This window comes from Apteryx rowi, unplaced genomic scaffold, assembly GCF_003343035.1.
Source record: "Apteryx rowi isolate R43461 unplaced genomic scaffold, aptRow1 scaffold_533, whole genome shotgun sequence".
Taxonomy (NCBI): domain Eukaryota; kingdom Metazoa; phylum Chordata; class Aves; order Apterygiformes; family Apterygidae; genus Apteryx; species Apteryx rowi.
This window is the reverse complement of record NW_020450798.1, coordinates 350622-376273: the sequence shown is the minus strand read 5'-3', so window position 1 is coordinate 376273 and position 25652 is coordinate 350622. Positions and strand designations below refer to the sequence as shown.

Genomic DNA, 25652 nt, shown 5'->3' with positions numbered 1-25652 from the left:
GAGAACTCTTTTCCAATGTGTTTGTTGCTGACTCTGTGGGGATGTTGTTTCATACTCCATATTCTTCTTTTGCAGTATTTTTACAAGCTGTTGCTTATAAATACTCTCATGCAATCCAGAGTAGACTTGTAGTCATTTAACTGCAGTTGTGAGACTACCTCTTAGGGTCATTATTGCTTCTTTATCTCAGGTAGAACATGTTTTGGAAGAACCTTTTTTCCTTCTTAATGTAATGTCTTTCTCTGAGATGACTGTCTAAACAAAATTGAGATCTCTCTTGTACTTACTGCACTTCTTCACAATTTATTAGTTATGAGTAGCAAGGACTACTGGGCCATATAGACAATCATCTTTAAGATCCATTTAATGTACTAGCTCTATTTGTTCATATTACATTATTTCAAAAAATCAGGATYGTTCAGGTATGCTAGGAGAACCCCTTGAAAAAAGAATAATGCCAGAGATTCAAAATACATATATAAAAGGTAATTCTGTAAAATTTTGAGAAAAATCACCTTTTGGAATTAACTTCAGTTGCAGCTACTGTAATGTGAATTATAGTTAAAGATTGATTTAAGATATTTTCTTACAAATTAACAATTCTCCACAGGTTTTATATATTTGTATATATGCCTTTTATAGTCCAGTTGCTTTTGAAATATGAATTGCAATGTCATTGGGTTTGTAACTCACATTTTTTTGATAAGGTTGTTTTGTTTGTTTAGTATTTTCCTATTAGTACAAGTTTCGATCAGTGCTTTCCAAGCAGATCATCCATTTTCTGGGTTAAAAATAATATTCTGTTTGTATTTCTGCAGTATTCGTCTGGCATCCCCTACTCAGAGAGGAACCATCTACCCACCTCTAATTACTATTGCTTACACAGATGTGCTTATCCAAAACCCTGACACCCAGAGTGTTATGGTGAGTTCTTCGTGCTATTTTAATTGAACAGAATTGTTCATGGTGCTTTTAGTTCTGTCAGAATTCCTGTAAAGTGAATGGGTTTTTTTGAATGTGAAATGAAATAAGCAGTTTCTAGTTCTATGCAGTTTAGAAGTTGCGAATTTTCACTAAAACTTAAAGCTTTTAAAACAAAGCTGTTCAAAGTATTTTTTTAATTTATCTTATTTGAGTCCTTCTTAAAGTAAAATACCTAGAATTTTATAATCAGTTGTGTAATGGTATATTAGGCCAGAGTGCAAATTAAAAAATGTATGCACAGAAAATAACCAGAAAAAAAATACTCTTTATGCAGTGAACTGAAAGCAGCAGCAATTTAAGCACAAAATGGAATACTTTTCTTAATGTTGTGCATTAACAGGTGATGGTTATGACACAGACATTTCAGGTCACTTGTGGTTTAAGTTAAGATTTTTGCAATAAATCTAGAACATCCTTTGGTGTTCTCTCTGCTGTGCTTCATTATTTGCAGTAGATCTCCTAAATTTTAAAGTAAAATAATCCAAAATCTGTAGCCACAGGGATTAGAGACCAGCTTGGGGATCTTCCTTTTCTTAAAGCCACAGAGTTCTGCTGTGAAAGATGCAAAAGAGGTATTGCTTCCTTCTTCCCCTTCTGCCCACCATAATAGGCAGCAGCCCAGGAGGGAATATCCAAGAGGCCAGTTCCTATGCCTTGCTTGCCTAGTAGCTCATACTGCTTTAAAAAATTGAAAATGTTGACTTTAATATAGTAATCATTCTGCTATAAATAAATGTGCACAGACTGTTAATATTAACATTTTCTGCTTATCAACCTTCTTCAATGGTTCAGGCTTCCAATACTGACAGACATCTAGCTAGAAATTTCTGATGCTAGAAGCATTCCTATTCACTGGCTATTAGTTGCATGAAAGGGAATAGTAGACTGGGAATGAGAAGGGTAGAAAAATTAGAGTGAGACATTTCTTCCCTGTTTAAATAATACCGTTATTTAATCACAGAAACAGGTCTGGTTTTAGAAAATAATTCAGTCAAATGGAGATGGCAAGAACAATTGTTTTCAGTTTCTCTACTTTGTGCTATTGTATGATTTCCCCCCTAGATGTAGGTCTGATCTACTTAGGTGTTGTCAATTTTGGATGCATCTTTCATGCATTTAACAAATTTGATGCAAGGCCCTCTTAAAAGCAAAAAGACATTAAATTTCATTACAAGTTCTACAAACTCTTGGCTTATGATAATTGATCATATTTAGTCTCAAATCTAAATAAGGCGATAGCATTAGCTATGACAGGAACAAATGTTTCTGGAAACCAAGGCACTGTCCATTACCATGGGGATTCTTTTTGTTTGTTTGTTTAAACTGAATTACAAATTCTATTCTTCGTAATACTTTGTTAACTTTAGCCTTGCAGTGACAAAGACTCGGGCCAAAATGTTGTAAAACCAAGGCAAAGATTTCTATTCCTTGTATAACTCTTTTAGACAAAGTCAAATTATGTCTTAGGTTAGACAGATATTTAAGCTAGAGAGAACAATTTTGATGTAGTTTAACAAAGTTTATTTCATTCATGCTGGAAAAAAATTGCTGCCTGAGCTATGTAGGAGCTCCTTTTTAATTTTGCATATTAGTGTAATTATATTTACTTGAAGTTACTCTTAATCAACACTGTTAAAAGGGAAGGAATCAAACACTTGATAAGACCTTTTTGAAGCAAAGTCTGCACAATTGTAAGGATTATAATCAGGTGCAGCTCCTAACTTGGGCGGGGCAGAGGTCCGTCTCCAGCATTATCCTTGGGAAAATCGTCTGGGTTTCAGTTGTCTCCTCCATTAAGCGGGGCAGAGCACATGCCAGCATCAAGTCTGGCACTGCAGCACATCAGGTCAGGACACGTACACTGGAAGAGGATGTGCACTGCACCTCTAGAGTAGTCCTGGATGGGCATTGGCACCAGCTAAAAAGTAGTAAAACACCACTGACTATAATCGTTGTAGCATTTCAGAATTTCTATACATATTTACTTTTCATATTTTAATAATCAGGTTTCCTTCTCGGTCAGTTATGAGAAGAATCAGTCAGAGGCTCAGATTCAGACTGATGTAAGTAATTATCCTTTAATTTGTTGATATTATGATTTGCTTATATTTTGTCTCTTTAAAAATATCTGCAAAGAATTTTTCATTCTCTTCAGATCGCATTGGGTGTGTTGGGTGGACTCGCAGTTTTATGGTCCCTTCTCAAGACTGCAGGCTGGAAGAGGCGTACAGGAAGCTCTGTAATTGACTTGCAGGTATAAATAGCTGGTGACCTAAATGGGGACATGTTTTCCTATCTTTAAGGAGACCTTTGCTATCATGTGGTGTAACTATTCTGTTTCTTATGGTAACTGAAATAGTTTATAGTTGTTTAAATCTAGCTGCATGGAGCTATGGAGTTAGGATCACTTGAGGAAATAGGTTTTTTGCTTTTTTTGGCTTCTGATGTTGTCATTTAGGAAGTAGTTTTGCTAAAAGGCACAAATACAGGTATTTATAAACAGAGCAAATCTGATCAGTTGAGTAGTCTTATTAGTTTTCAGATTAATTCTACTTTGAACGAAGACCAGCTAATAGGAGTTTCAGATATTAAATATATCATAAATATATGAACATAGGAGAAAAATTCTGTTGGGGCTGATTTTCAGTAATAGAGTTTACTGTCATGTGAGCTGCGTAACATTTTATATGAATGTACTGTATACCTTAGTTAACTAGTTTTACAGATTTGTACAGTGTTCTTTTATAATTGCAGACAGTCTTGAAGTTCTTACTGTTTTATGCTGGAGACCTTGCCAATGTTTTCTTTATCATCACGGTGGGCACAGGGATTTATTGGCTTGTGTTCTTCAAAGTAAGTTTTTTTCCAGATTTTGTTATTATGAATACTTATTAATAATGCATAAATTTTAAAACAAAAATTCATTTTCTTTTGTCTTTTTTTTTTTTTTTTTTTTGCCTTTCTGGTCAGACTGTTGAGGCAAGTTATACATGATGTTCTGTGTGTTTAAATTTTCAGCTTTTTCCTTTCCTTAGATTTCCTTGTGCTTGCAGTTTGCTTAGTAGTCAGTTAAAATATTTTACAAATTTGAAAAATTACACATAAAATGTGGATCATTTTCTGCAAAAGATGTTCACTCTTAAGCAATTAATATGTTATTACATATGCCTTCTATGCTGTTTCAATATAGCTTCTCAATTATAGGCTCAGCAGTTTGTCTCTGTCTTTTTACCACTTCCATCTCAAGAAGAAGATTTTGTTACATACGTAGGATGTGCTTTTAGTCTAAAGGTAAATGTTTTTTCTTTGGGCATTCAAGACATTTTACACATGCTTCTTTATATTTTCATTAGATTTGTTTTTAAAACATCTCATACAGTGGATGTTATTAGTGTATAGAGGTAAACAATTATTTTAACTTTATTTTTAAGAACTAAGTCATTTTTCCATGGAAGTAGTTTTAATGAAGGTTTTTTGTAAAGAAACAAATGTCTAAGGAAGATAATCTTTAGAAAATTATTCTTTTAAGGATAAAAATGTAAATAAACACAAGTAAAATAACATCATATCAAGAAAAGAAGTGTTACTGTCAGTTCCTGACCAAAAAGAAGGGTAACACAGACTAAAATAGTTATGTTCAAATATATTTGTAGAATTTAGAGGTCAGTGTTCTCTCTCTGTGGGATATGGAAGTATTTCATTAATTTGGGGTAGTATATTGATTTGGATTTAATAATACAGATTAAACTGTTGTGGGAAGATCCTTACTCAAATTGCTGGAATTGATTACTTTGCTATATTTTCTTGATAATTCTGGACATAATCGCAGTGCTGACTGATTATGGTGTCATTCATGAGCTCTGTTATTACTTACAATTATCCCAAGCTTTTAATTTAAAAAAAAAACAGTATATCAAAATTAAATTAAAAAGTTGCACTGTCAGGTCTAGTCAAATGTATTTTTTGCTATATTTAATGAAGAACATGTGCTTGCAATGACTGTCTATATAATATTGCTTACTTGAGTGATACTTCATTTTTTTCCTTAGGCTCTGCAATTTTTGCATAAATTGGTTTCACATCTTACTGTAGATATTTTCTTTATTGACTGGGAAAGACCTAAGGGGAAAGTCCTTAAAGCAGTCGAAGGTAACTCAAGCTAAACTTGTTTGTATACACAACTTGATTAAATTCTGATATTACTCTCAGGTATTAAATTTCAGAGCTTAATTGTTTTTATTCTTTTTAGGTGAAGGTGTTATAAAAAGTGCCGTTGCACCTGTGAGCATATGGAGAACATATTTTATAGCCAATGAATGGAATGAAATTCAGACAGTGAGAAAGATAAATCCCCTCTTTCAAGTGCTTGCAGTTCTTTTTTTTTTGGAGGTATTGTTGTTGTTGTTGTTATTTGTTATAATTCACAACCATAGTGTAACATAAGAGTCTGTTTTTTAATTCTTCCAGTCTTTATGGTAATAGGAGGACCTTCAAGTTCATTTGAAAAAATGTAACTTTGTAGAATAAGTTAGTGTTTTGATATGGTTCATTTTATTTATATCTAATTCTATATCTATCTATATCTGTGTATTTATATGTTATTGCAATATTTCATTATGAAAAGACTTAAAAAAACAGCCTTTAATTACCTTGGACACCTTTTTTGGTTTTGTTTTATTTTTCTTTTTTTTCTTAAGCTAATGAGTTACTCTGAATTGCTTAAGAAACTGATAAATTTGTGTACACACTCAATTCTTTATTTGCCTACTGGCTCCCTTCTGCCACAGTCTACAGCATTTATATTTATTTGAACTGGAACTTCTTTCCTGCTAATTTGTTAGAGTGACCTTTTATAAAGCAGGAAATGAAATCTGCCAGTTCTGCTCTTGATGTCATAGCATAAGGCAGTATGCCCTCGGTTATTGCTGAAGGGCATATGAGTCATTGTACTTTAGCTTTTAGAAAATATTTTGGTTTGTTTCTTCTGTACTGTTTGGTAAGTGCTTTTACTTTGGTATGTACTCTTGAAGTGTGTAGCTTATAGTTGTTTATGTGAGGTTTATTATATTTTTCGATACTTCTATTCATTTTAATATTTCTGTTTTTAAATGTCCTATTTTTCTATTAGTTAAATGCAATAAGAAACTTCTTCTCATTAACTACTTCATTTTTTTCCTATTGGTAGATACAAGTCAGGACCAGTTTAGGTGCTGTGATAGGGGGAAGGAATGGAGAGAAAAAAGAGCAGGTATTCCCAAAGCTAACTAGTCTCCTGAGATTAATCTTCATAGGCTCCTGTTACTAGTTAGTGCAGGGAGACTCCTTTAGAGAGTGATTCATATCTTGCTCTATAATTGCTGCCATGAATTTCCATCTGGAAAAGTCCCTTTCTTTCTACTGATAGTGGAAGAAGTCATGGAAGATACCTCAGTAGGCTCAAAACAGCATGTGCAAAACCCCAGGTCATCTTCACATCCTCATTGTCATATTGGAATGCTGTTTCCCAGGAGGATGACGAACCAGGCACACATGGCATTTAGCTGCTGGATACTGAGGGAAAACTTTCGTATTGCACAAAATTGACTTCTCCAGTTACCAATATTGATAAAGTGACTGTTCAGTCTTCCTTAGTTATGGTGACAGGATGTAAAGTGGTAGAAAACAAGCCTGGAAAAGTATGAGTTGGAGGARGCTGGAAAGTGTAGAAGAAGGACTTTTCCTCCTGTCAGGCCGTATATCTAGCACTAAAACAGCCTCTGGTTGGCCCTGGTCACCACTGCAGATTTTATTGTATGGGTAGTTAAGATGGTACTTTGGCAGCAAAGCTAAGGTTTTCAATATATTTCTATTTTGGCTTCAGTTCTGAATGATTTTCTCAACATTTTCATGTCTTAGGATCAATGTTTCAAGACCTAATTTTTCTCTTATCATTTTTCTTTATGAATTTTTTTAGACAGTTTGTTTAAAATAATTTCAGCTGTACAGACAGTAGAGGAAAATAGATTTCTGTTTGATAAAAGCAAAAAACTCAGTTTCTTACATTTGAAAAATCAAAAAATTGTTTTAGCCCAGGAAGATACAGAACAGAAAGCCTAAATTTGGCAGTCTATCTGTAGAGTCTTACAGCATTTATTAATAAAAATCAGTGTGGACTTGTCCTGAGTTTTGCCTTTGTACATGTGTTTCTGTATCAACATACATACATACAATATATGTTCTTAATTATGTTTCTAAATAATAACACTGGATCACACAATTGGACTCTATTATAACAAACATGCTACTCTTCTCAGCTGTATTTTTCCTGAATTTTTCTTTTTACTTTTTGTTATGATGGAAACAACAGAGTCATAAGTAATTCTATTCATTGCCCCCATGTTTTTAAACTGAACTTCATATCTCTTCAGGTGGTGGGATTTTCAAACCTGGCTTTAATGGATTCTTCTTCTAGCCTTACAAGAAGCAGTGAGAGTTACGTAGCTCCTTCCAGCCGTATTTTGAGATTTGGTGTGTCCACTGCACTCTGGCTAGCCATTGCATTCTTACAGGTATGTAACTGACACGTGATATGCTGAAGTATCTTTGCAGGGCTGGTGCTCTGAAGCCAGAATAGGCCACCCACACTACTCAACATAGCATTAAGTTTATTCTTAACTGCTTTGCTAGTTCTAGACTTCTAGCTTTTAACTTCTAGCTAGTGTGGTGACACATTACAACTCAAAATGAATCTTCTAAGCTATGAAAGATCTTACCTTATAGTCACTATCTTCAATCCCGTCAAGGAGAAGAATTTATGCAACTACTTTCTTTTGCTTTAAACACCTTTGAAACAACTCCAAGTTCAAAATGAAAAACAGGTAATTGCTAGAATTTTACTTCATAAAGGAAGGATGTTAATCCCGTTTCTGGGGGCCAGTGCAGAGACGGCCACTACTAAAGTCTGTAATTTGTGGCTGTTAAACTTTGAAGTTAACTGCTTTATAATTCAGAAAATAAAGTCAAGTCTGGTGAACTAATAAAATAAAATGTGATTGGTTTATTTCAGATTATATTTTTTGCCGTGTTTTATGAAAGATTTGTTGAAGATAAGATAACACAGTTTATTGATTTGTGTTGCATGAGCAATGTAAGTATTTCTTGGTCTAACTTCTGTGATGGCATTTTGAATAGGATAGTATATAAGATGGTTTTAAGAATAGTAAATAATATTTATTTGTTTAATTTAACCAGAACTTGCTAGCTAATACCCAAAGTCAGTACTTTTTTGGCTCACTTTATTGGTGCAATCTACAAGAAGATTTCAGTTTGACTTTAATTGGAAAAAAATTCTAGAGTCATAGATATCAATATGTCCTTTTAGATGTGTGATTTTAGGTTGTTATTTGAAGGCATATTAGTTACATATGCTCATACAGAACTAAAAAGTGCCAGATTACGACAGAAATGAGCCATGGAACTATTTACTGCCATTCTTTCTACTGATTTGCATTTTAGTGCTTTTGTCTTCTAGACACAACTGTTTTGGTTTTAATTAATATATTTACATTCAGTTTCTGCTCCTAGCTTCTAGTTGTCCCTCAACCCCTCAACTTGGTGGTTGTCCATCCTGGATAGTTATCACCTTTCTCCTGCACTTTCACTTACATCTGAACTACTTCCCTGTCTCTAGTTTAAATATGGGTCTCAAAGCTTTGTGCTACAAGAATTCTAGGTTAACAAAAGAATGCAGTCAGAGCAGATTGAATGAGCTCATTTGGCCAGAACTTTTAAAACTATAGGTATTAACTCCTTTTAATCAGCCTTTTCAGCCTTGGTTCTTCCTTCTCCATGAAGCTTCTAGGTTTCATTGGCTGAAACCAGTGTAGTGCATGGGTTGTAATAGAGAGTTAATTTTGTATATTGTGTGATACAGAAGCATTGTATCGTACTGAGTGAAATTCTGTTACGTACAATCTCCTAGGAGCTCAGCTGAAATCGTGCATGTGTATTATGCATCACAGAAGTAACTTTTAAATCCAAATAAAAGCTAGTATCTTTGCTTAAAATGTGTTTTAATTTTTTGGCACTGTAGAATTAATAGTGATTCTTACAGTTGATGAACTAAACCTGAAACTGGCGTGTGTCTCTAGTTAAACATAGATTTAACTAATACGTGAAAGAGCTAGTAAATGTTTTTCTGTCGTGTGTATTTTGATATCTGCCTACTTTGTATTTGTTGTATGGCTGATCTTGTTTATCTCCACTGTGGATTCAAAAGTTCAAAAATAAAAAGATACTGTTTTAAGTAAAGTAGTATTCTCTTCTCCCACCTCTTCTAGATTTCAGTGTTTCTCTTGTCACACAGCTGCTTTGGTTATTATATCCATGGTCGCTCTGTGCATGGACATGCAGATACCAATATGGAAGAAATGAGTATGAACCTAAAGAGAGAAGCAGTAAGTAAAAGTAGTAAAATTTACACCTGTTCTAATTATTCATAAAAAACTTTGCATTATGTGTCCGCGCTTGTGCATTGTGTTGCACCCTGAGTTATCATTTTTAAAAAAACACCAGCCGTTGGTCTGTAAATAAATGACTTATTAACTCTTCTTGAAATTAGTTCTCCTCCTCTCTTCTTCCTCACTATCTCTTCTTGTGATCTCATAGATGTAAAATTCCTGTTCTTCTGATATGTTTTTTCTCTTGTATATATACCGTCTTTTGGATACTGAAGCCTTTCTTAGGCTCATGGCCACATTCAAAGAGATGCATACTAAGAGGCTTTCATAAAGGGAAAAACCCTTACAAAACATCTACTTTTCCAATAAATTCTTTTATTCCATATGTACACCTCTGGTGACATAACTATGCTTTATAGACATCCATTTGAATAACAGTTTTTCTAGTTCGTTGTACCTTATATATTTGCTGCAAGATTAGGTAAGCATAATGTTTAATACAATATTGGAGCAGCCTGCACTAAACGTCATGATATCTTGCATCCTTGTAGGGACAGGTAAGAGGAAAGTATCCTGGATAAAGGATATCAATAATTTAATGATATCTGACCAGTAAAAACATAAGCATGTGAAAATTGAATCTCAAACATTGAATTGCAAAGGAATATTGTAAATAATATTTTTGAATTGATTGCTTGTTCCTACAATTTTTTCCTAATTTTTTATTTCAATGTAATTTAGGAAAAAGCATGTTTTTTGAATGGAAATACTGAGTTTTGTATTTTATTGGGTTTTTGAGATTTATTAAGTAAGTTTTGAGAAAGTTGTGGAAAAAGTCAGAAATTCAAAGCATAAGACAAAGCAGAAAAAATACAGAATAAATTACAAATACAAAAGAAATGGCCTGAGAATGAATGTCAAAAGATATTTTAGAATGTAATGAACTGAACATAAGTGAAAAGAGGAGTATGACTTTGTGACAGCAGGGATCAGGGTTTCATGTCCTAAGAAAATCTTGCTATAAGAGTGCAGTGGATTCAAATATTTAAAGATATGAAGCAGTCTATGTACATGAAAGAGAGATGAAAAACTTTTGACTTTTCTGATCTATATATGAATGATATTAATAATGTTAATTTACAATTATAGGAGAATCTGTGTAGTCAGAGAGGTTTGTTACCAAACACAGATGTCCAGACATTTCAGATTTCCATTTCAAGAAAAATGAGACTGCAGTATGACAAGATTCATGAAACCCTAACAAGGGTAAGCGAGATACTTGTATTCTGTAAATGTTATTTAAAGTATGTATTTTTCCACTGAAATCCTGGTCATGTTATGTTTCAGAAACGTGGTCCTGCTAGGCTTTTGGACTCATCTGCAAATACTTTTGAACAAAACACAAAGGCATACAACACCATGAACAAATTTCTTGGTTCGTTTATTGATCACGTATGTATATTGACATTTATATATTAAATAAAATATAATAAGTAGAGTTGAAAAATTGTAATTCTGAAAGACTGTAATTCCTCTTTAAGCATAGGTTCTTAAAGACTTGTTACTAAAGGCTTCATGCAACTAGAACGCTGGTTTGTTCAAGGAAGAGAAAAGAGTACTGTCCAGCAGTGCAGCCTGCTCTTGTAATAACAAATCCTTTTTTGTTATCCACTTAGAATAGACGAGTGGTTTTTTTTCATTCATACAAGTCTAAATGGTGGAGCTGTACTCCACCTTTGTAACAAATATTGTTCCTTTGAAATCTTAAAACTAGAAGTATTTTCTTTTCTTTTCGTATAGGTTCATAAAGAAATGGATTATATTGTAAAAGATAAGTTGCTGCTTGAACGAATTCTTGGCATGGAGTTCATGGAACCAATAGAGAAAAGCATTTTCTACAATGGTAAAAGGATCTGTGACTGGTGTTTGTGCTGTTATAAGTGTGTAGGTTTCTGTGTAGATTTCTGTCCCAGGATTTACAATCTAAACTGGACTTTACAGCAGGAGAGGTAATTAAACAACAGCTTCTGAGGGAGGTATTCAAGAGCCTCGGTGCATGTTCTCAAGGTTGATACTATCTCTAGGTTATCTCTGTTTATAATTTCTGTTGCTTGACTGCAGTGTTTTTTCCTTCAGGCAACTGAAAGGATACTGCATAGAGATGTGCACGTTTATGTGGCGCTCTCTTGACTAGCTATCTAGATCCATTATCCACTCTGTAAATGGAAAGAAGACCCACAACACTATTGAAATAGTTTAGCAGTATGTTTTTGCATAGAACTGAATTTCTTATGAGATATCTAGAAGTACAAATATGAAAGATTTTTCTGAAGAAGATACTGATCACAGTGAGGAAGTTCTCATGGAGTAATTGATGTTAATACACCGCTCATCCTTGATCACCAAGTTAGGCAAAGTTCAAGTACTTGGGGTTCTTGAATATTTCATTTTGAAGCATTTTAAACATTGCCAATACCTGCAGCAAAAGTGAGTATTCAAATAGGAGCAGGGATGACACCAGCTCTGATTCTGGTCCCTGAGCTATGCAGAAGCAATCGAACACTTGGGTTCTCCAGTGCATCATCCTGAATCCCAAGCCCACCCTAAGCCTAGCCATAAATATTTCCAAGTGACCATTACCTATGTTAAAAATAGATTTAATGACAGTTCTTGACCATCTATCTACCGTAAACCTAGGTTCCTAAATCTGAATCCCTGGAGAATTGATGCTGTGAAACACCGAGGTTTCAAAAATCTTAATCTACTCATAATTACTGACAGGTGACTGATACTTGCATAACAGCAATCCTCATCCAGGGTTAGGCCCTCCGCTCCCAAGGTTCTGAAGCCCTGAGTCCAACTTTAGTCCTATTAAAAGATACTGTCTGGGGACTAGTATCCACGCTAAAATGAAACATAAGCTATGAACTCAGGCTGATGCAAGCTTTGTTTCTCAGCCCTTGCACTGTGCAGAATCCATCAAAAACATACCCTTTCTAACCTGTATCTCAAACCCCATTCTACCCCTAAATATAGTCATCATCTGCACAAAAACTTAGTGTAATTTAGTGATCCGTAATGATGCAGGCCCTCATTTTGAGTCCCTCAAGTACTTGGCTATCCAGTCTCACTGTTCAGAAACTCTAAATCATATCAGAATCATAATTCAAACCATAGATATTACCAGGTGACCAGTACACGTCTTAAAAATATGTCTTTGTTCTTATGTAATAGCAGTCCTCAGTTTAAGTCACTGAGCTGTGCAGAACTTATTTTGACCTCTCTGATACCAAGGCTTGCAAAAGCTGAACCCTAATTTGAACCACATGCCTTGCTATAAATATAGTTAGGAATGCAGCAAATGTACTGCAACTAAATAGAAGCTGTGGCCATAGCCTGTTACTAGCGTCAGTCTAGATGTCTGAACTACACATAATTCATCAAAGACTTGGGCTCTCCACCCATATCTTTATGAAACACTAACTCTAGTAATGAATATTGCCAAGTAACCGGTTTCTGCACTAAAACTATAGCTAGGACTTTCAGCAGCCTCAGTGTGCAACTGTGCATCTTGCAGTACCAGTAATTACAAAACCTTATTCCAAACTTCTGTTGTACTCGACCATAAATGTTGTCAGGTATGCAGTACCTGAGGTAAAATTAAATGTTGAACGGTACTGATAGAAACAATGATGTCTCCCAACCGTGCAATGTTCAACAAAGATCTGCTTTTTTGAGTGCCGTTATTTCAAAAATCATAACCCTCAGCACTGACATAAATATGTTGCTTGAGGGCTTAGATTGTGATAGTTCTTAGAAGTTTAGGTGTGGATCAGGATTTAATGACAGACCTATAAAATCTGGAGTGAAAATGTGCTGTTAACAGTAGAACTTGCATTAGACATGTTTTTCTGAAAAAGCAGAAAGAAGGAAGAGAATTTCTGTTTTCTGTAATTGCTTGCTTTAAGTGTTTTCTCTTTTGAGAGCGGTTGTTGATAAGGAAGGGAACCAGTGGTCCAAACTAGTTTGGCTACAAAAAAGGTATTTTAAACTTAAAAGGTCTCTTTCTGGGGAAATTATTAACCAAATGAGCAAAGATAATGTTAAATGCTGAAACTCCTCTTAAGTAAGGCTTTAAGCATGTGTTTTATTAGTTTGTTGAATTGGGGCCAGAGTTAGCACTTGCTAAGAAATTCAACAACAAGGAGCTTTGATCTGTTTTGCCTTTTTTTAAACAAACTGGTTCAGATTTCTGAAGTGAGTAAAGGTGTATGGCATGTGTGGGCTTTTTTTGTGTTTGTTGTCTCAGTATTAAGCCATTTTGTGAGTGAAAAAGTATTGGTTTTGCTTAAATTTAATGCCATAACTGGCTTTTATGGTATTTTCTTGCTCAGACTTTCCTTTCTTTGTCAGCTTTCTCAGTGTGGATTGACAAACTTCACAACTTGCACTTCACAGAAATAATCCTTTTTCAACAAATTATTTTGTTTCTTTAGATGAGAGACACTCTTTCAGTGATGTTCTCTATTATGGCAACGAGACAACACTGCTCATCTTTGATATCCTGTTTTTCTCTGTTGTGGATCTGGCTTCCCAAAGTTTTGTTTTAGGAGCTATTCTCACATATTTGCAACAGGAGGTAAATATGCAATTTAAAAACAAAATCATATTTTAAAAATGTGGGTTAGTATGGAAATGTATATAATTAGCTAGATACTTAAACTCTGTAAGCAGTATGTTGTGACAGAAGATTGTACTGAGAGCTTATAAAGCAATTTTTAGTTTTATTCCTATACATATCATGAATAAAGAGGGTACAAATAGCTTTTAACAGAAAACAAAAATATCAGTTAAAATTAATCACTGGTAGTTATCTAATATTTCAGGGTGGAAAATATTTCAAAATCACTAAAGAGAGTTAAGCACCTAAATCATAAATAACATGTCAAAGAATTAAAGATAATATGAAGTTACTATTTTTATGTTAGGTATTGAAACATGGTGTTTTAAACATTCTATCTTTAATACAATTTTTCTAAAATATTCTTAGATATTTAGGTTTATTCGTAATACAGTTGGACAGAAGAATTTGGCATCCAAAACCTTGGTGGATGAAAGATTTCTCATTTAATTGACTGAGAAGATGAAATACTTTGAGGAGCTTATCATGGAAATCGTATCCAGGAGCAAAGCATCTCTGAACTACAGGTTAATTGTAGTACACTGTTCAATAATAGTGTAATGATTTTGACATTTGTTGTCTTTTTATATTTTGTACTATTAAGTTTTATTTTTGGGTAACTTAAAATATTTTTAAATTTTTGAACACTAAGCCGTAGGCCTTTGAAAGGAAAAGTACGTGAAAATAAGCAGTCAGAAGTAAAGCTAATGTTATAATTAGAATAAGACAAAGTTTATTTAGTGGCTTTTGCTAAGATATGGACCATTCACCTTGAGGTGATAATTTGAATATACTTGTTGTCAGGAGAGATTGTCATCTCCTAGAATTTCTGAAAATAACTGAAATTTTTTTTTTCCCCCCTTTTTTTGAGGTATAATGTTTAGCAAACATATTTCAAGTTTCAGGCCATACAGGATTTGTTAAAAATTAAACTAGCAAGTATTTCAAGAGGACCATTTAAAGGTCACTTATTTACAGTGACTTCAACTTGAAATTTTTATTTTTATTTATTGGCATAGTATTATCTGCTTTTATCTCTTCCCTTTGCATTTACCTAACTTATTGTTTTTCTTGGGTGTGGACTGTATGTGACAAAGTTCCATATGTTTGCGATACAGTAGTGTTACAGCAATACAGAAGAGTGGCGTACTGATAGAGCAGAGGAGAGGATGGTGGATATTTTTGGTCTGTTACTGATCTTCTGTAATCTAACGAGAGATGCCTAGGAAAATACAGTAATTCCTCTCCGCTGGTTCAGACAGTGAAATAGAAGTAATGTTTCTTTTTTGAGTGTTTTCACAGGTGCCTGTATGTTTGTATGCCTGTATCCTCTGGCTCTCTAATTTTCTGGCTTTGTTATCTTTAGATTTAACACAGTGAATATTATCATTTTACCTTCATTATCTGTTTGGAATTTAGCCAATTTAATAAATGCAAGTGCCACTTATTAAGTGTTAATAGAGATTATGAATGGCGTTCAAAACATCTTAGAGTAAGGTGTGTACCTCCCATTTGTATCTCTGAAAAATCCTCTTAATAATGTTTTTCAAAATTATGTGTTTTTCAGTAAATGATCACCCCAGAACACAGTTTTCTGTTTTTACAACTGTTACTTGTCTTTAGATGATTCAGCAAGGGACTTTCACCAGCAAAAATACCATAAAAGTATAAGTCCAGGCGAGCATCCTTATTCAAAGTGGAGATTAAAGACGTGATTCAGCCCCATTAGTTGGACTTAGCAGATTTTAAATGTAGATGTGCTTATCTGAGTTGAAGCAATATTGTTTTTCAGGTGTCTCTTGGCTTCATAAAGAGGAAGGGGTTCTCATGTTGATACCATATCATGATTTTAAACTGTCAGTAACGTAGACCTAAAGCTCAGGGTTGCTGTAGCTCTAATATATTTGCTTTTGGAGTTGAAAAAACAATGTGACTTGCTAGACCAATATAGTTACTATAAACTAATAGAGTTTTTATCTGCCAGTTATGTTACAAAAAGGTAGATAACTGAAGAGCTGATTTTGAGCAGGACATCCATTTATTAATACACAGTTTAGTATGGGCATGTCTGTGCATATCTTTCTTTCTTTACTTTTGTCTCTTGTGCACAATTCTTAGTTTGTTGGTGCAACCTATTCCTCAAAAAAGGTTTGAATACAAAGCTTCCAACACAGTGTAAATGTCCACTATGAATAAAGTGAAGGTTATTGTCTTCATACAATTAAGTCGTCCATTAGGTTCTGGATCTGCTAAAACAGCCATACATTGAATTTCTATTCAGTACTGTGACTGTATAACTTCACTGGTTGTGAGGTGTTCTGTCATATTGCCTGTCAGTGATGTATCGAATGCCAAACTTTAAACTAAGCTAAGGAGCCATCTGAGTAATGGTCTGCAGTAGGACATCTGCAAGGCAAAGTTATGCTTGTGTGATGTCCATTTATTTCTCAATGTCAATATCTTTGCATCACTTAACTAAACTAAACTTTCCAGATCTTGCAAATCATACTGAAGTGTTGGTGTACAAGAGGAAATATAATCTTTTCTGTCACCATATTTATTCAAGAGGACTGATGTGACTAAAAAGGTGTAGAAAGTTACTGTGGTAGTAAATGAGCAAGTAGACCATGAATGAACCTAATACAGTTCTTTTCATATTGTTGTCTTCCAGCAATAATGACTGCCCATCATTCTCAGTGATAACAGGCACAAGCTTTTTCTGTGTTGATTCTGATGATTTCCTAGTCATATATTATTTCAGAGAATAGACCAACACTTCAAACATACCTCTTCCAGAATGTTCTGATTTATGACTTACTTCAGTCAGAATAGGTAAAAAGTAGTAGTCAGACCTAGGTAAAACAGGGAATGTCTGCAGGCAAAATGAAGATATGATTGTGCCATGTATAGACACAGCCATGCAGTTTTAATTTAGCCTGTCTGCTAACAGTAGCAATGGAGACACGACAGCATGCCTGCCCTCAGTCTGTATTCCCAGTGCTTTTGCTGACCAGGTACACCTTTCCATGTTAAAATCATGCTCTGAGTTGGCTTTAGATATGGCTTTAATTACATGTTGCCCAGAAGGGAATGTGAAAGCTTTAATGGCCTTTCAGTTTGAAAGGCAAATTTTGTTACAGGTGAATGATTAATTAATCTAAAAATGTCCTGTCAAAACAGTTCCATCCTTTGGACCCCTCTTTCTCCACACTACACACACATCTCTGTTATGTTTTATTTTTCCAGATCATTTATCTAAAATGTTAGTGTAGCTACCATGTTCACACTACGTGGTTTAGGAAGTAATTACAGGAATCAGAAACTCCAGGAATTAATAGAAATGTTTCTTCATTCTTGCTTTCTAATGAACACTTGAAATTGGTTGACTATGCTTTGTTCTCATATTGATTGGTTTGTTCAACAAGTAGCTCTTGTGATTGTAATTCCAACTAAATGGCTTTACTTTTTTAATTAATATGCAGTTACAATGTGTCATTCATGTGGCCTGTCTTCAAGTTTCTAAATTTAATAAATCACATGGCATTTCAAACTCTTCCATATTCGTCTCTCTGAGCAATAAAGAAATTTTAAAGGATTGGAGAAGGGTTTTTTTCACTTAAGTGAATTTCTTTAAGTTTATAACATGCTTTTCCTTCCATGAACATGAGACGTTCCAGAGTATGGCAGGAGGCTTCTTCTGGTTCTGCAGTCCACAGAAGCTCTTTCAGGAAAAGCGTAAGAAAGGAATATTGGAATCTGTATGAGGACAAAGGGATATAGTTTTGGATAACCACAACTAATCGAATGAGCTTATTGCTAAGTGTCTAATTGGTTAGATGCCAAAATAGTCAATTCCATAAATAATTACAACCCATGTGCAAACAAGTCATAATGACTGGATACAGTAATTTCAAGAATATATTTAAAATTCATAGATTTTATTTACTAGGGAAAGCTTAATTTGTATTTGACTACAGTGTTCACTTTAACAAGGAGGGGCGGTCTTCTGCCCTGTCTTTTGTGTCCATTGAGGTAAATCATATGAGAGGTGAGAAGCGAAACCGGCACAAGGCCAGTCACCCTTGTCCATCAGATTGCTCTTATGTGGACAAAGTGACAATGCTATCCAAGCTGACAGGGTTTTGTTTGTTTTCAGTCTGAAAGGAAGTGTATAAGAAATAGATGACTTACAGAGGGTAGCATTGCACTATACTCCTATGAAAATCATGAGCAGGCTGGGGTGGTGGTAACTATCCTCAGAACTCAGAACTGGTCTTCTTCAACAACATCTGCTTTCCACTGTATCTCTTTTCTCTAGTCAGGATCACAATATTATGGCCTTTTCTACTGTACCTCTTCACCTTTTAAAAACACTAATCCTGTGTCCCTCTCTCCCTCTCTCTTCTGTCATTCCTCAAGCCAGTACCTCCACCTGGTGTTTGCCATAGCCCTGTACTTCCTCTCACCAGCCATAGTCAAAGTGCAGATCCTGGCCCTGACTTCCTACAAGCGAAGCTGAGCAGCACAGCTTTGTGCCAGGGGAAATTACTGCCTATCCACATTGTCCCGCTTCTCTGGGCAAGTTGGGGAAGGTGTGGTCTGACTGGCCAGAAGGCTGGGGGAAGAATGCCTTTGTGGGGCAATTTACCAAGATGTGTAGCAATGGATTATGCACCTTATGTATTAAGATGGCAGCAGGTTCTAAGGAGTGAAGAATGAAAATCCAAATACAGCACTAGAAATCAGTTTAAAAGCATAAAGTCCAGATTTCCGTACATGTCTAAAGGGAAGAATGAATAAAACCAAGACACCTCGAAACAAGTTTTTGTTCAAGTACTAGAACTAAGCAGCCTGCCTTCCTCCAGCTTTGCCCTCTTTGTTGTCTAAATACCATCTGCACCCCAGCACTCCCAGCTTCCTTGTGCAACTCTTACACCACCCATAGCAGACAAAAGATAGTACATGTCATGGCTGGCCTGAACTACCAATGTACTTGCTGGCCAGCAACCAGCTGCCTAAGAAATGTAGGGCAACAGAGCTCTGCTTGCCTTTTCCTTACCAAGGGCATTCATAATTTAGACTCTGTCCGTACCAGCCACTGATATTTATGTAGGACCTTCGTAGCTTGGGGACCTTTACACTTGTATCAAATATCAAAGTTAAAAACTTGTTTGGGGAATCAGCAGATAAGCCCCATTTCCTCAGGAAACTACACGGAAAACAATCCCTCTCAGGCAAGGTTGATGTTGTCACAGCTTTTAATAGCAACGGCATGGCTGTGGATATAATCCTGGAGACAGATCTGCCAACTCCTGCAGGCAAGAGTGCGCAGACGGTTCTCTGCTCTGTTATGTGCGGCTAGAATAGGTTTAAGGGCTCAGGCTGTGGATCACAGAGCTGAAGTGAGGATCCTCAGGAAATCACCACAGTAGATGCATTTGCCTCTCCATAAGAAGAACACTTCCATCTCATACTGGTAGAGTTTCAGTAAGCCTTGACAATTCAGAGCTTTGATAATCTGTATTGCTCTCTGATCCAATCAAAGTTTTATCGACACACTGGTGCTATTCAGAACTTGCTGTCCCCCTCAGTTCTCCCTGCTAACCTCCCTCTGAGTAATAATATCATAAATCTGACAACAAAGAATAGGTGGGGGAGCCCTTGGGTTAGTGAGAAAATATTTGATGTTTCAAGCTCACCTGTATGCCCCTGCAGAGTAGCTCTGACGCTGGTGGCTCTGCACACAAAAGAAGACAGCATTGCATTAGTTCGTATTTAGATTTTTCCTTTAAATGTTCAGAAAAGTTTTTTTTTTCCTATGGAAGTTGAGACCATATTAGACAATCTCGTCACAATCTTGTGTTTATGGTACCAAAAGCAGAAGATGTATCCATGAAAGAGAGTTGTCACAGAGTTCTAAGGCAGTTATGCCTACGTGACATGCAACAACTAGGAGACAGACATGTAGACCCTTTCTCTTCTTTTTTTTTCATTATTTTTGCAAAAGTGCCTGCTATTTTAACAGCTACTGAATTTCAGTTTTACAGCTCTGTGCATGAGGGTGGCAGAATGCCACAGAATAAAGTTTAATTTGTTTGGTTAATCAAAGAAAATAATGAAGGAAAAGCTGGCCAGCTGGTGTAGTATGGAAAAAAATGAAGTGGAAAAAAAAAAAGCTGTAATACCAGGTTCACTGTGACCTTCTCACCTTGGTTTACAGCGGAGGGGGGAGAAATAGTCCCCTTCATGTCATTTCAAAAATAAGTCTTCAGTTCTTCCTGCAAATGCTTACCTGAGGTATTTGCTTTTGGCTTTGGCTGACCCCTGAGGCCAGAAGAATTGTACCTGTTTCTGTCTGTAGCAAGCAGCCCAGTATCTCCCAGGGCCTGACCTAATCACTCTTTCTGTCCATGCACTGCTGGAGACAGCCGGGCTCATGGACCATTTGGTACCTGGGATGTCTCCAAGCCTGCCCTCGCGCGCCTGCAGCCCGACCCTCTCTGCAGTCACTCTGTCCTGCAGCAACGCCGCAGCAGCCAGTGAAGGGACTCCGCTGGCACTGGCTGCCCGTACTGCCATGGGACAACTGGATTTTGCTCTTTCGCATGCCCTCCCTTTCTCCTGAGCCATTTCCCTTTGGGTTGAGGCCAGTGTGCTGCCGGAGATGCCATGGCACTTGGGGCTGGTGGGGCAAAGCAGCCAGCACAGCAGAGCTGCAGGTTTTCCTTCGGGTGCATAGCGTTTGCGTGCCTCGCCACTCATCAGGCAAGACTTGCCGTAGAGGGGAGAGGCTGTGCAATATACACTGATAAAATGTGGACCAAAAAAGAAAAAGAAATCAGGTGGTTTTGTGCTCTTAAATGTACTGGTATATATTCATCATGAGGTTTTCTTTATCCATTGATTGTAATCACCCCCATTGTGTTATTATTCACCCTGAAATAAACAGCGATGCTATTCGTAATAGTGTGTTTTATGCCACAGGTTAGAACTACATAAGGCCCTTGTAGCCCTAGTTGGCTCCATGGTCACCTGTGAGGGCTGGCCTCCGGCACAGCATCCTGGCTAGAAACACCTAGCGGAGTGACAGCAGATGGCAGCAAGCATTGGAGCAGGGCGCTCGCGCTCCTGACCGGGGCTAAGGCTGCTTTCCACACTGGCGCCAACCACTTCTCCTCACCTCTCCATTTTCAGGTTCACCTGGGCTTGCAGCACAGCCCAATTGCCCCCGTGAATCTTTGCAAGGTGATGAGTTTTGCTGATATATTTATACTTAAGAACATCTTAGTTGAAAGCTTGGTGTTTATTATGTTACACTGAAAGGTCCTAGCAGAGGTAATGCTGGGAGAGGGAGTTTTCAGGTGTTCATTAATTCTAAAAGCATAAAGTCAGAAATTAGTTTCTGCTTGTTTCACGGTTTGAGGCAAATACACTAGTCTACTGTTTTCTGGAAAGGAAAAGGCCGCATTTCCCATTTTAAACACTTTGGTGTCATGGATCTGAAGGTCTGAACTTTACCTTTGGAAATACTCAAGCTGCTAATATGTGCCATGTATGCAGTAGTTATTTTTACAAACACTGGAAAACATTACTGCCTGGTCACTGATAGATACATGAGATGATATGCAGAAAGTATTTTTTGGAAAGGGATTGCTATGCAGAGATGAATTGTGTTATGCAATATCCCTGCTCAATGCAGAACTTGCTGAAGCTCTAGGTTTCCCCAGCAGCAACCCCAACCCCACTTTACAGGGATAGGGAAATATCCATCTCCATAGGGATGGAGGCAAAGCCTGACAAATTCTGCAGTGTAGACATGAGTATATTTCTCAAAACAGAAAGAATATGGCTGAATGGTTTGCACACACAGCTAAATCTCTCATTTCTTACTGATGTTGATGTTGTATGCTATTCTCAAAAACAGCATCCTGCCTCTGGATTTGCAGTGCCCCTAGCGATATGTTGTTTGGAAGGCAACATACTGAATCCCTCTGAAGGTCTGAGAAGTTGTGATCAGTCCCAGAGCTTTTGTGAACATGCTGACAGAGAAAAACTGGATCTGAGCCCTCTGGATTGGGAGTGTCTGGTTTGGCAACAGAACCAGCAGCACCTTGCAGTGATGCTGTCTGGTTTGCAGCTGCAGATGTCCTGCTGCTACATCTCTGTTACACATACTGGTGTGATGGGGAGGGCAGGGGTCCAGCACTGCCAGCAAGCAAGTTTTGCTTCCTAAACCCCCATACTGTGAGGAGACCACAATTTCCTGAAGCTCTTGCTAGTTAGAGCTACCACTGGTCTCCAGTGACTACTTTCTGACAATGTAAATAAATTCAGAGTGATGTTTAGATGACAAGCTTCTCAGAAATAAAAAATGCGTTGCCCATTCCCACCAGATTTCAAGCTTGAGAGGACCATTAGATGATCTGGTCTGCTCTTGCTGTATGCCACTGGGTGCACTCTACTCTTCCGAACGTGTCCTTTTGCTTCCTCATGATTTGTCATTATGGGCAATGCTGCCATCTCAGCAATCATTACTGCTAAAGGGCTGGGACTTTTAAAGATACAATTAGGGAGCAGATGCATTTAAATGTATCTCACCAGAGGAACAGAAAGAAGTTGATACCCTCTGGGGAATGGCTTTTGTTTCCTAATGCTTTTAGCTTTTATCCAGCTTCTGATTTCTCTCTGGCACTGTTCAGTTGCAGCTACTTTGACTGTGAGAGCTTGAAATTGGTGCAGCAGGTGAAAGCCACAGTTAGAGAATTTGGGAAGCTTAAAAACCCCAGTCGTTGTCATGCCACCAGTAATTAAAAAGCTCTACTGCAAACAACAGGGTACAATTAGAGGAGGGTGTTTTCACATTCCGTGCATGTATACATGCGAGAGTGCAAAATCCTAACTGCTTTTCACACTCTTCCTTGGTCTCTCAGATCAGGAATGGTGTAATAGGAAGTCCGCTAAAAGAGCAAGCCAGCTCTGTGCGTGCATGTGCTCGGTAATAAACACCCTTAAAAATCAGCCCACAGCTGGGAATGAGCTGCAAGAGCCCTGGCCTGTACCATCATTTCCGGCATGGTGCTGTAACGGATCTAAAAGGGAAAGTGGATGTGGAAGGGGTTGCTGCTAAGGCGCTCTCACAGGGCTCGTTCCCCTGCAGGCCCACAGTGGCTGCCGGTTGCATCAGGGCGAGAGGAGCGAGTGAAGGAGCCCGTCCTGGAAAGAGGTGCCTGCAGCAACGCGGGCGAGTGGGAGCAGCAGCTGAGCCAGCGCAAGAGCCGCGTGGGGCTTGCGTAAAGCACAGCGTCAGCGCCACTCTGCAAGCGCTTTCGGCTCGTTTTTGGCAGCGCTCCCACCGCGTCACGTGGGCAGTAGGGAGCAGGCAGTTCCCATGGACTCCTTCTCTCCAGCACCTCTGCCAGGGAAGAGCGCGTGGCAAGCACTAACGCTGAATGCAATGATGCAATGCACAGCGTGATCCCCTGCTGCACACGGAGCTGCGCCGAGGACGGACCCGTACCCCGTGCGGCAGGGACCCCAGCACTGCGACAACAGAGTCACGCACTGGGTTTTATTCAGCTGGCCGCCTAAATGTCGGCTCTCCCACACCGCTGCTGGTGCACTTCCAGGCACTAGCCCCAGAGCCGGTCAGGCCCGGCTATCCTTATGGCCCCAAGGAATCGCTTAGGAGTTCAGGAGAGTGAACTATGAGCTGTCATAAAAATGTCCAAAGCTCACATCCCTGTCCGAAGTCGTGCAATCCTACAGCTGTCTCTGTCCCCTGCCCTGTGTTGCAAAGTGCCAAGGATAACTTTTACGGACAGCAAAGGGCAAATCCCCGTTTCCTTTTGGTGACCCCAGTGCCTGTAAACACGTTTGCCAAAGAAGCCCCCAAGCACATGCCGAAACCTCCCCGGTGACCTATTCCCACTGCTGGCACAGGCGCTGACATGGCTTTTTTCCCAATATATTTATTTTTAGGATTAATTTTTGAGTGGGGAAGTTCTGCATGCTCCTGACTAACTAAGCAGTCACTAAAATGTAATTTTGCTCCTGGTTCACAGAGGCATCACGAAAGCTGTCGCCTGGCCAAGCCTAGCACAGAAATGTTTTAAGTAACTCCTCTCTTGTTTGCTCAGTCCTGGAGCAGTATTGGCTTAAGAATATTGTCTTGCTGGTGACCTGCTTCAGAGTTTAAATTTCTTTCATAACTTGAAGAGGGAGCGGGGCCTCCCAGCGAAACCCTTTCCGTGCCGCCCAGCCTGAGCAACCCGCCCGCACCGGCGGTATTGGGGCTCATGCCGGAGCGGGGAGGTCAGACAGCAGCGGCGCCCGGCTCCCCTGGCAGTCGCCTGGCCAGTTAACCCGGCTGGAGCCGCGAGGGAACCCGCTGCCTCCCACCGCAGCTGCAACGGGGCTCCACCGGGACGGAAAGCACCCGCGGGGCCACCATCGGCCCCCGGAAATTCTGCCCGCAGGACTAGCGGGGGACTCAGGTTCGTTTCCTGGGACAGGAGGAACACAGGATAAATACGTCTCCGTGAAGTTTGCACTTGTTTTCCAGAAATGCCTGAACTGAAGACCAAAAATGTTGCGTGTGTGAGGCATCCACAGCACGGCGAGTTCGAGGTGGCTGGTGCAAACGGTGGTCGAAACGCTTTGACCTACCCAAATACATGGCAAAATGTCGTATGACCTCTCTGTCACAAAATCTCCGCCACGTGCTGGGGCTCTGCTCCAGCCCCTTTGGTGTCAAGTGCTTGCACTGAACGTGATGAGATCCAGCCCAAACTCTGCCTTTCCGGTGGCGACGCCTGGCCGCATTACCAGCACTCCGGGTTTTTTCATCATCCATACCCAGCATCTTTTCAGCAGTTGAAAACACCCCACAACATCTCGGCCCGCATGATCTGACACATGAGCTCCTCCAAAGCCACCAGCACTCTGACATCCCCCCACCATCCCATCTGTCCCCTTCGCGTCCGACGCTGGCACTGCCGGCTGCCACGGAGCAGAAGCCACAGGCAGAGCCTTCCCTCCCTGCCGGGGGCAATCTCTGCACTGAGTGCCAGTGGGGGTCTGAACTGCACTAAAAAAGAAAAAAAAGAAAAAAATGTTTTAAAAAATGTCAGAACAACATGTGCGTAATAGGATCTGCTACAAGAGAGACAAGTAGCAGTGAAGGATCACAAGTCTTTATATCTGTGTTGCCAGAGAACAGCAGGTGAAAAAATATTTTAAAAGCTGCAAAAGATCAGGTTATAAAAAAAGTGTCTCTCAAGTTTTTCCTGCCAGTAAGTGACCTTAAATATTTTCTACTTCATTTGTTATCATGAATTTGCTTATGTTCATTTGATTCAGCAAGCGCTGTGCTGGGTCTTTGGCATGTCTTGTGGCATGCTGGGGTCTCTCTCGTTCTTAGGTGCTTCGGTGATGCCGGCAATTCCCCTCCAGCGTTGCCGTCCCCTTCATGCCAGGTGGGAGGTGAAGGGAACAAAACTGCAGGACACACAAATTACTGCAGTGCCACCGACTTCTTTACTGCTGTCATC

General features: G+C 38.4%; 1 protein-coding gene across 3 annotated transcripts in view; it reads left to right on the top strand.

The window, feature by feature from the left end:
• The window catches only part of TMEM67 (transmembrane protein 67), a 35966-nt gene extending 14992 nt beyond the window's left edge, over positions 1–20974 (top strand). For 2 of the 3 annotated variants that reach the window (XM_026081035.1, XM_026081034.1), the window contains 15 exons: positions 819–924; positions 2991–3047; positions 3140–3238; positions 3739–3837; positions 4189–4275; positions 5034–5133; positions 5234–5373; positions 7392–7532; positions 8030–8110; positions 9303–9419; positions 10572–10688; positions 10770–10874; positions 11223–11325; positions 13919–14061; positions 14473–16321. In XM_026081035.1, the coding sequence (XP_025936820.1) occupies positions 819–924; positions 2991–3047; positions 3140–3238; positions 3739–3837; positions 4189–4275; positions 5034–5133; positions 5234–5373; positions 7392–7532; positions 8030–8110; positions 9303–9419; positions 10572–10688; positions 10770–10874; positions 11223–11325; positions 13919–14061; positions 14473–14553 (1576 nt within the window). In that variant the 3' untranslated portion in view covers positions 14554–16321. Of the gene's footprint in view, positions 1–818; positions 925–2990; positions 3048–3139; positions 3239–3738; positions 3838–4188; positions 4276–5033; positions 5134–5233; positions 5374–7391; positions 7533–8029; positions 8111–9302; positions 9420–10571; positions 10689–10769; positions 10875–11222; positions 11326–13918; positions 14062–14472; positions 16322–20531 lie in introns of those variants that run through there. The other variant, XR_003255932.1, reaches the window with a different exon arrangement.
• The last annotated feature ends 4678 nt before the right edge of the window (positions 20975–25652 follow it).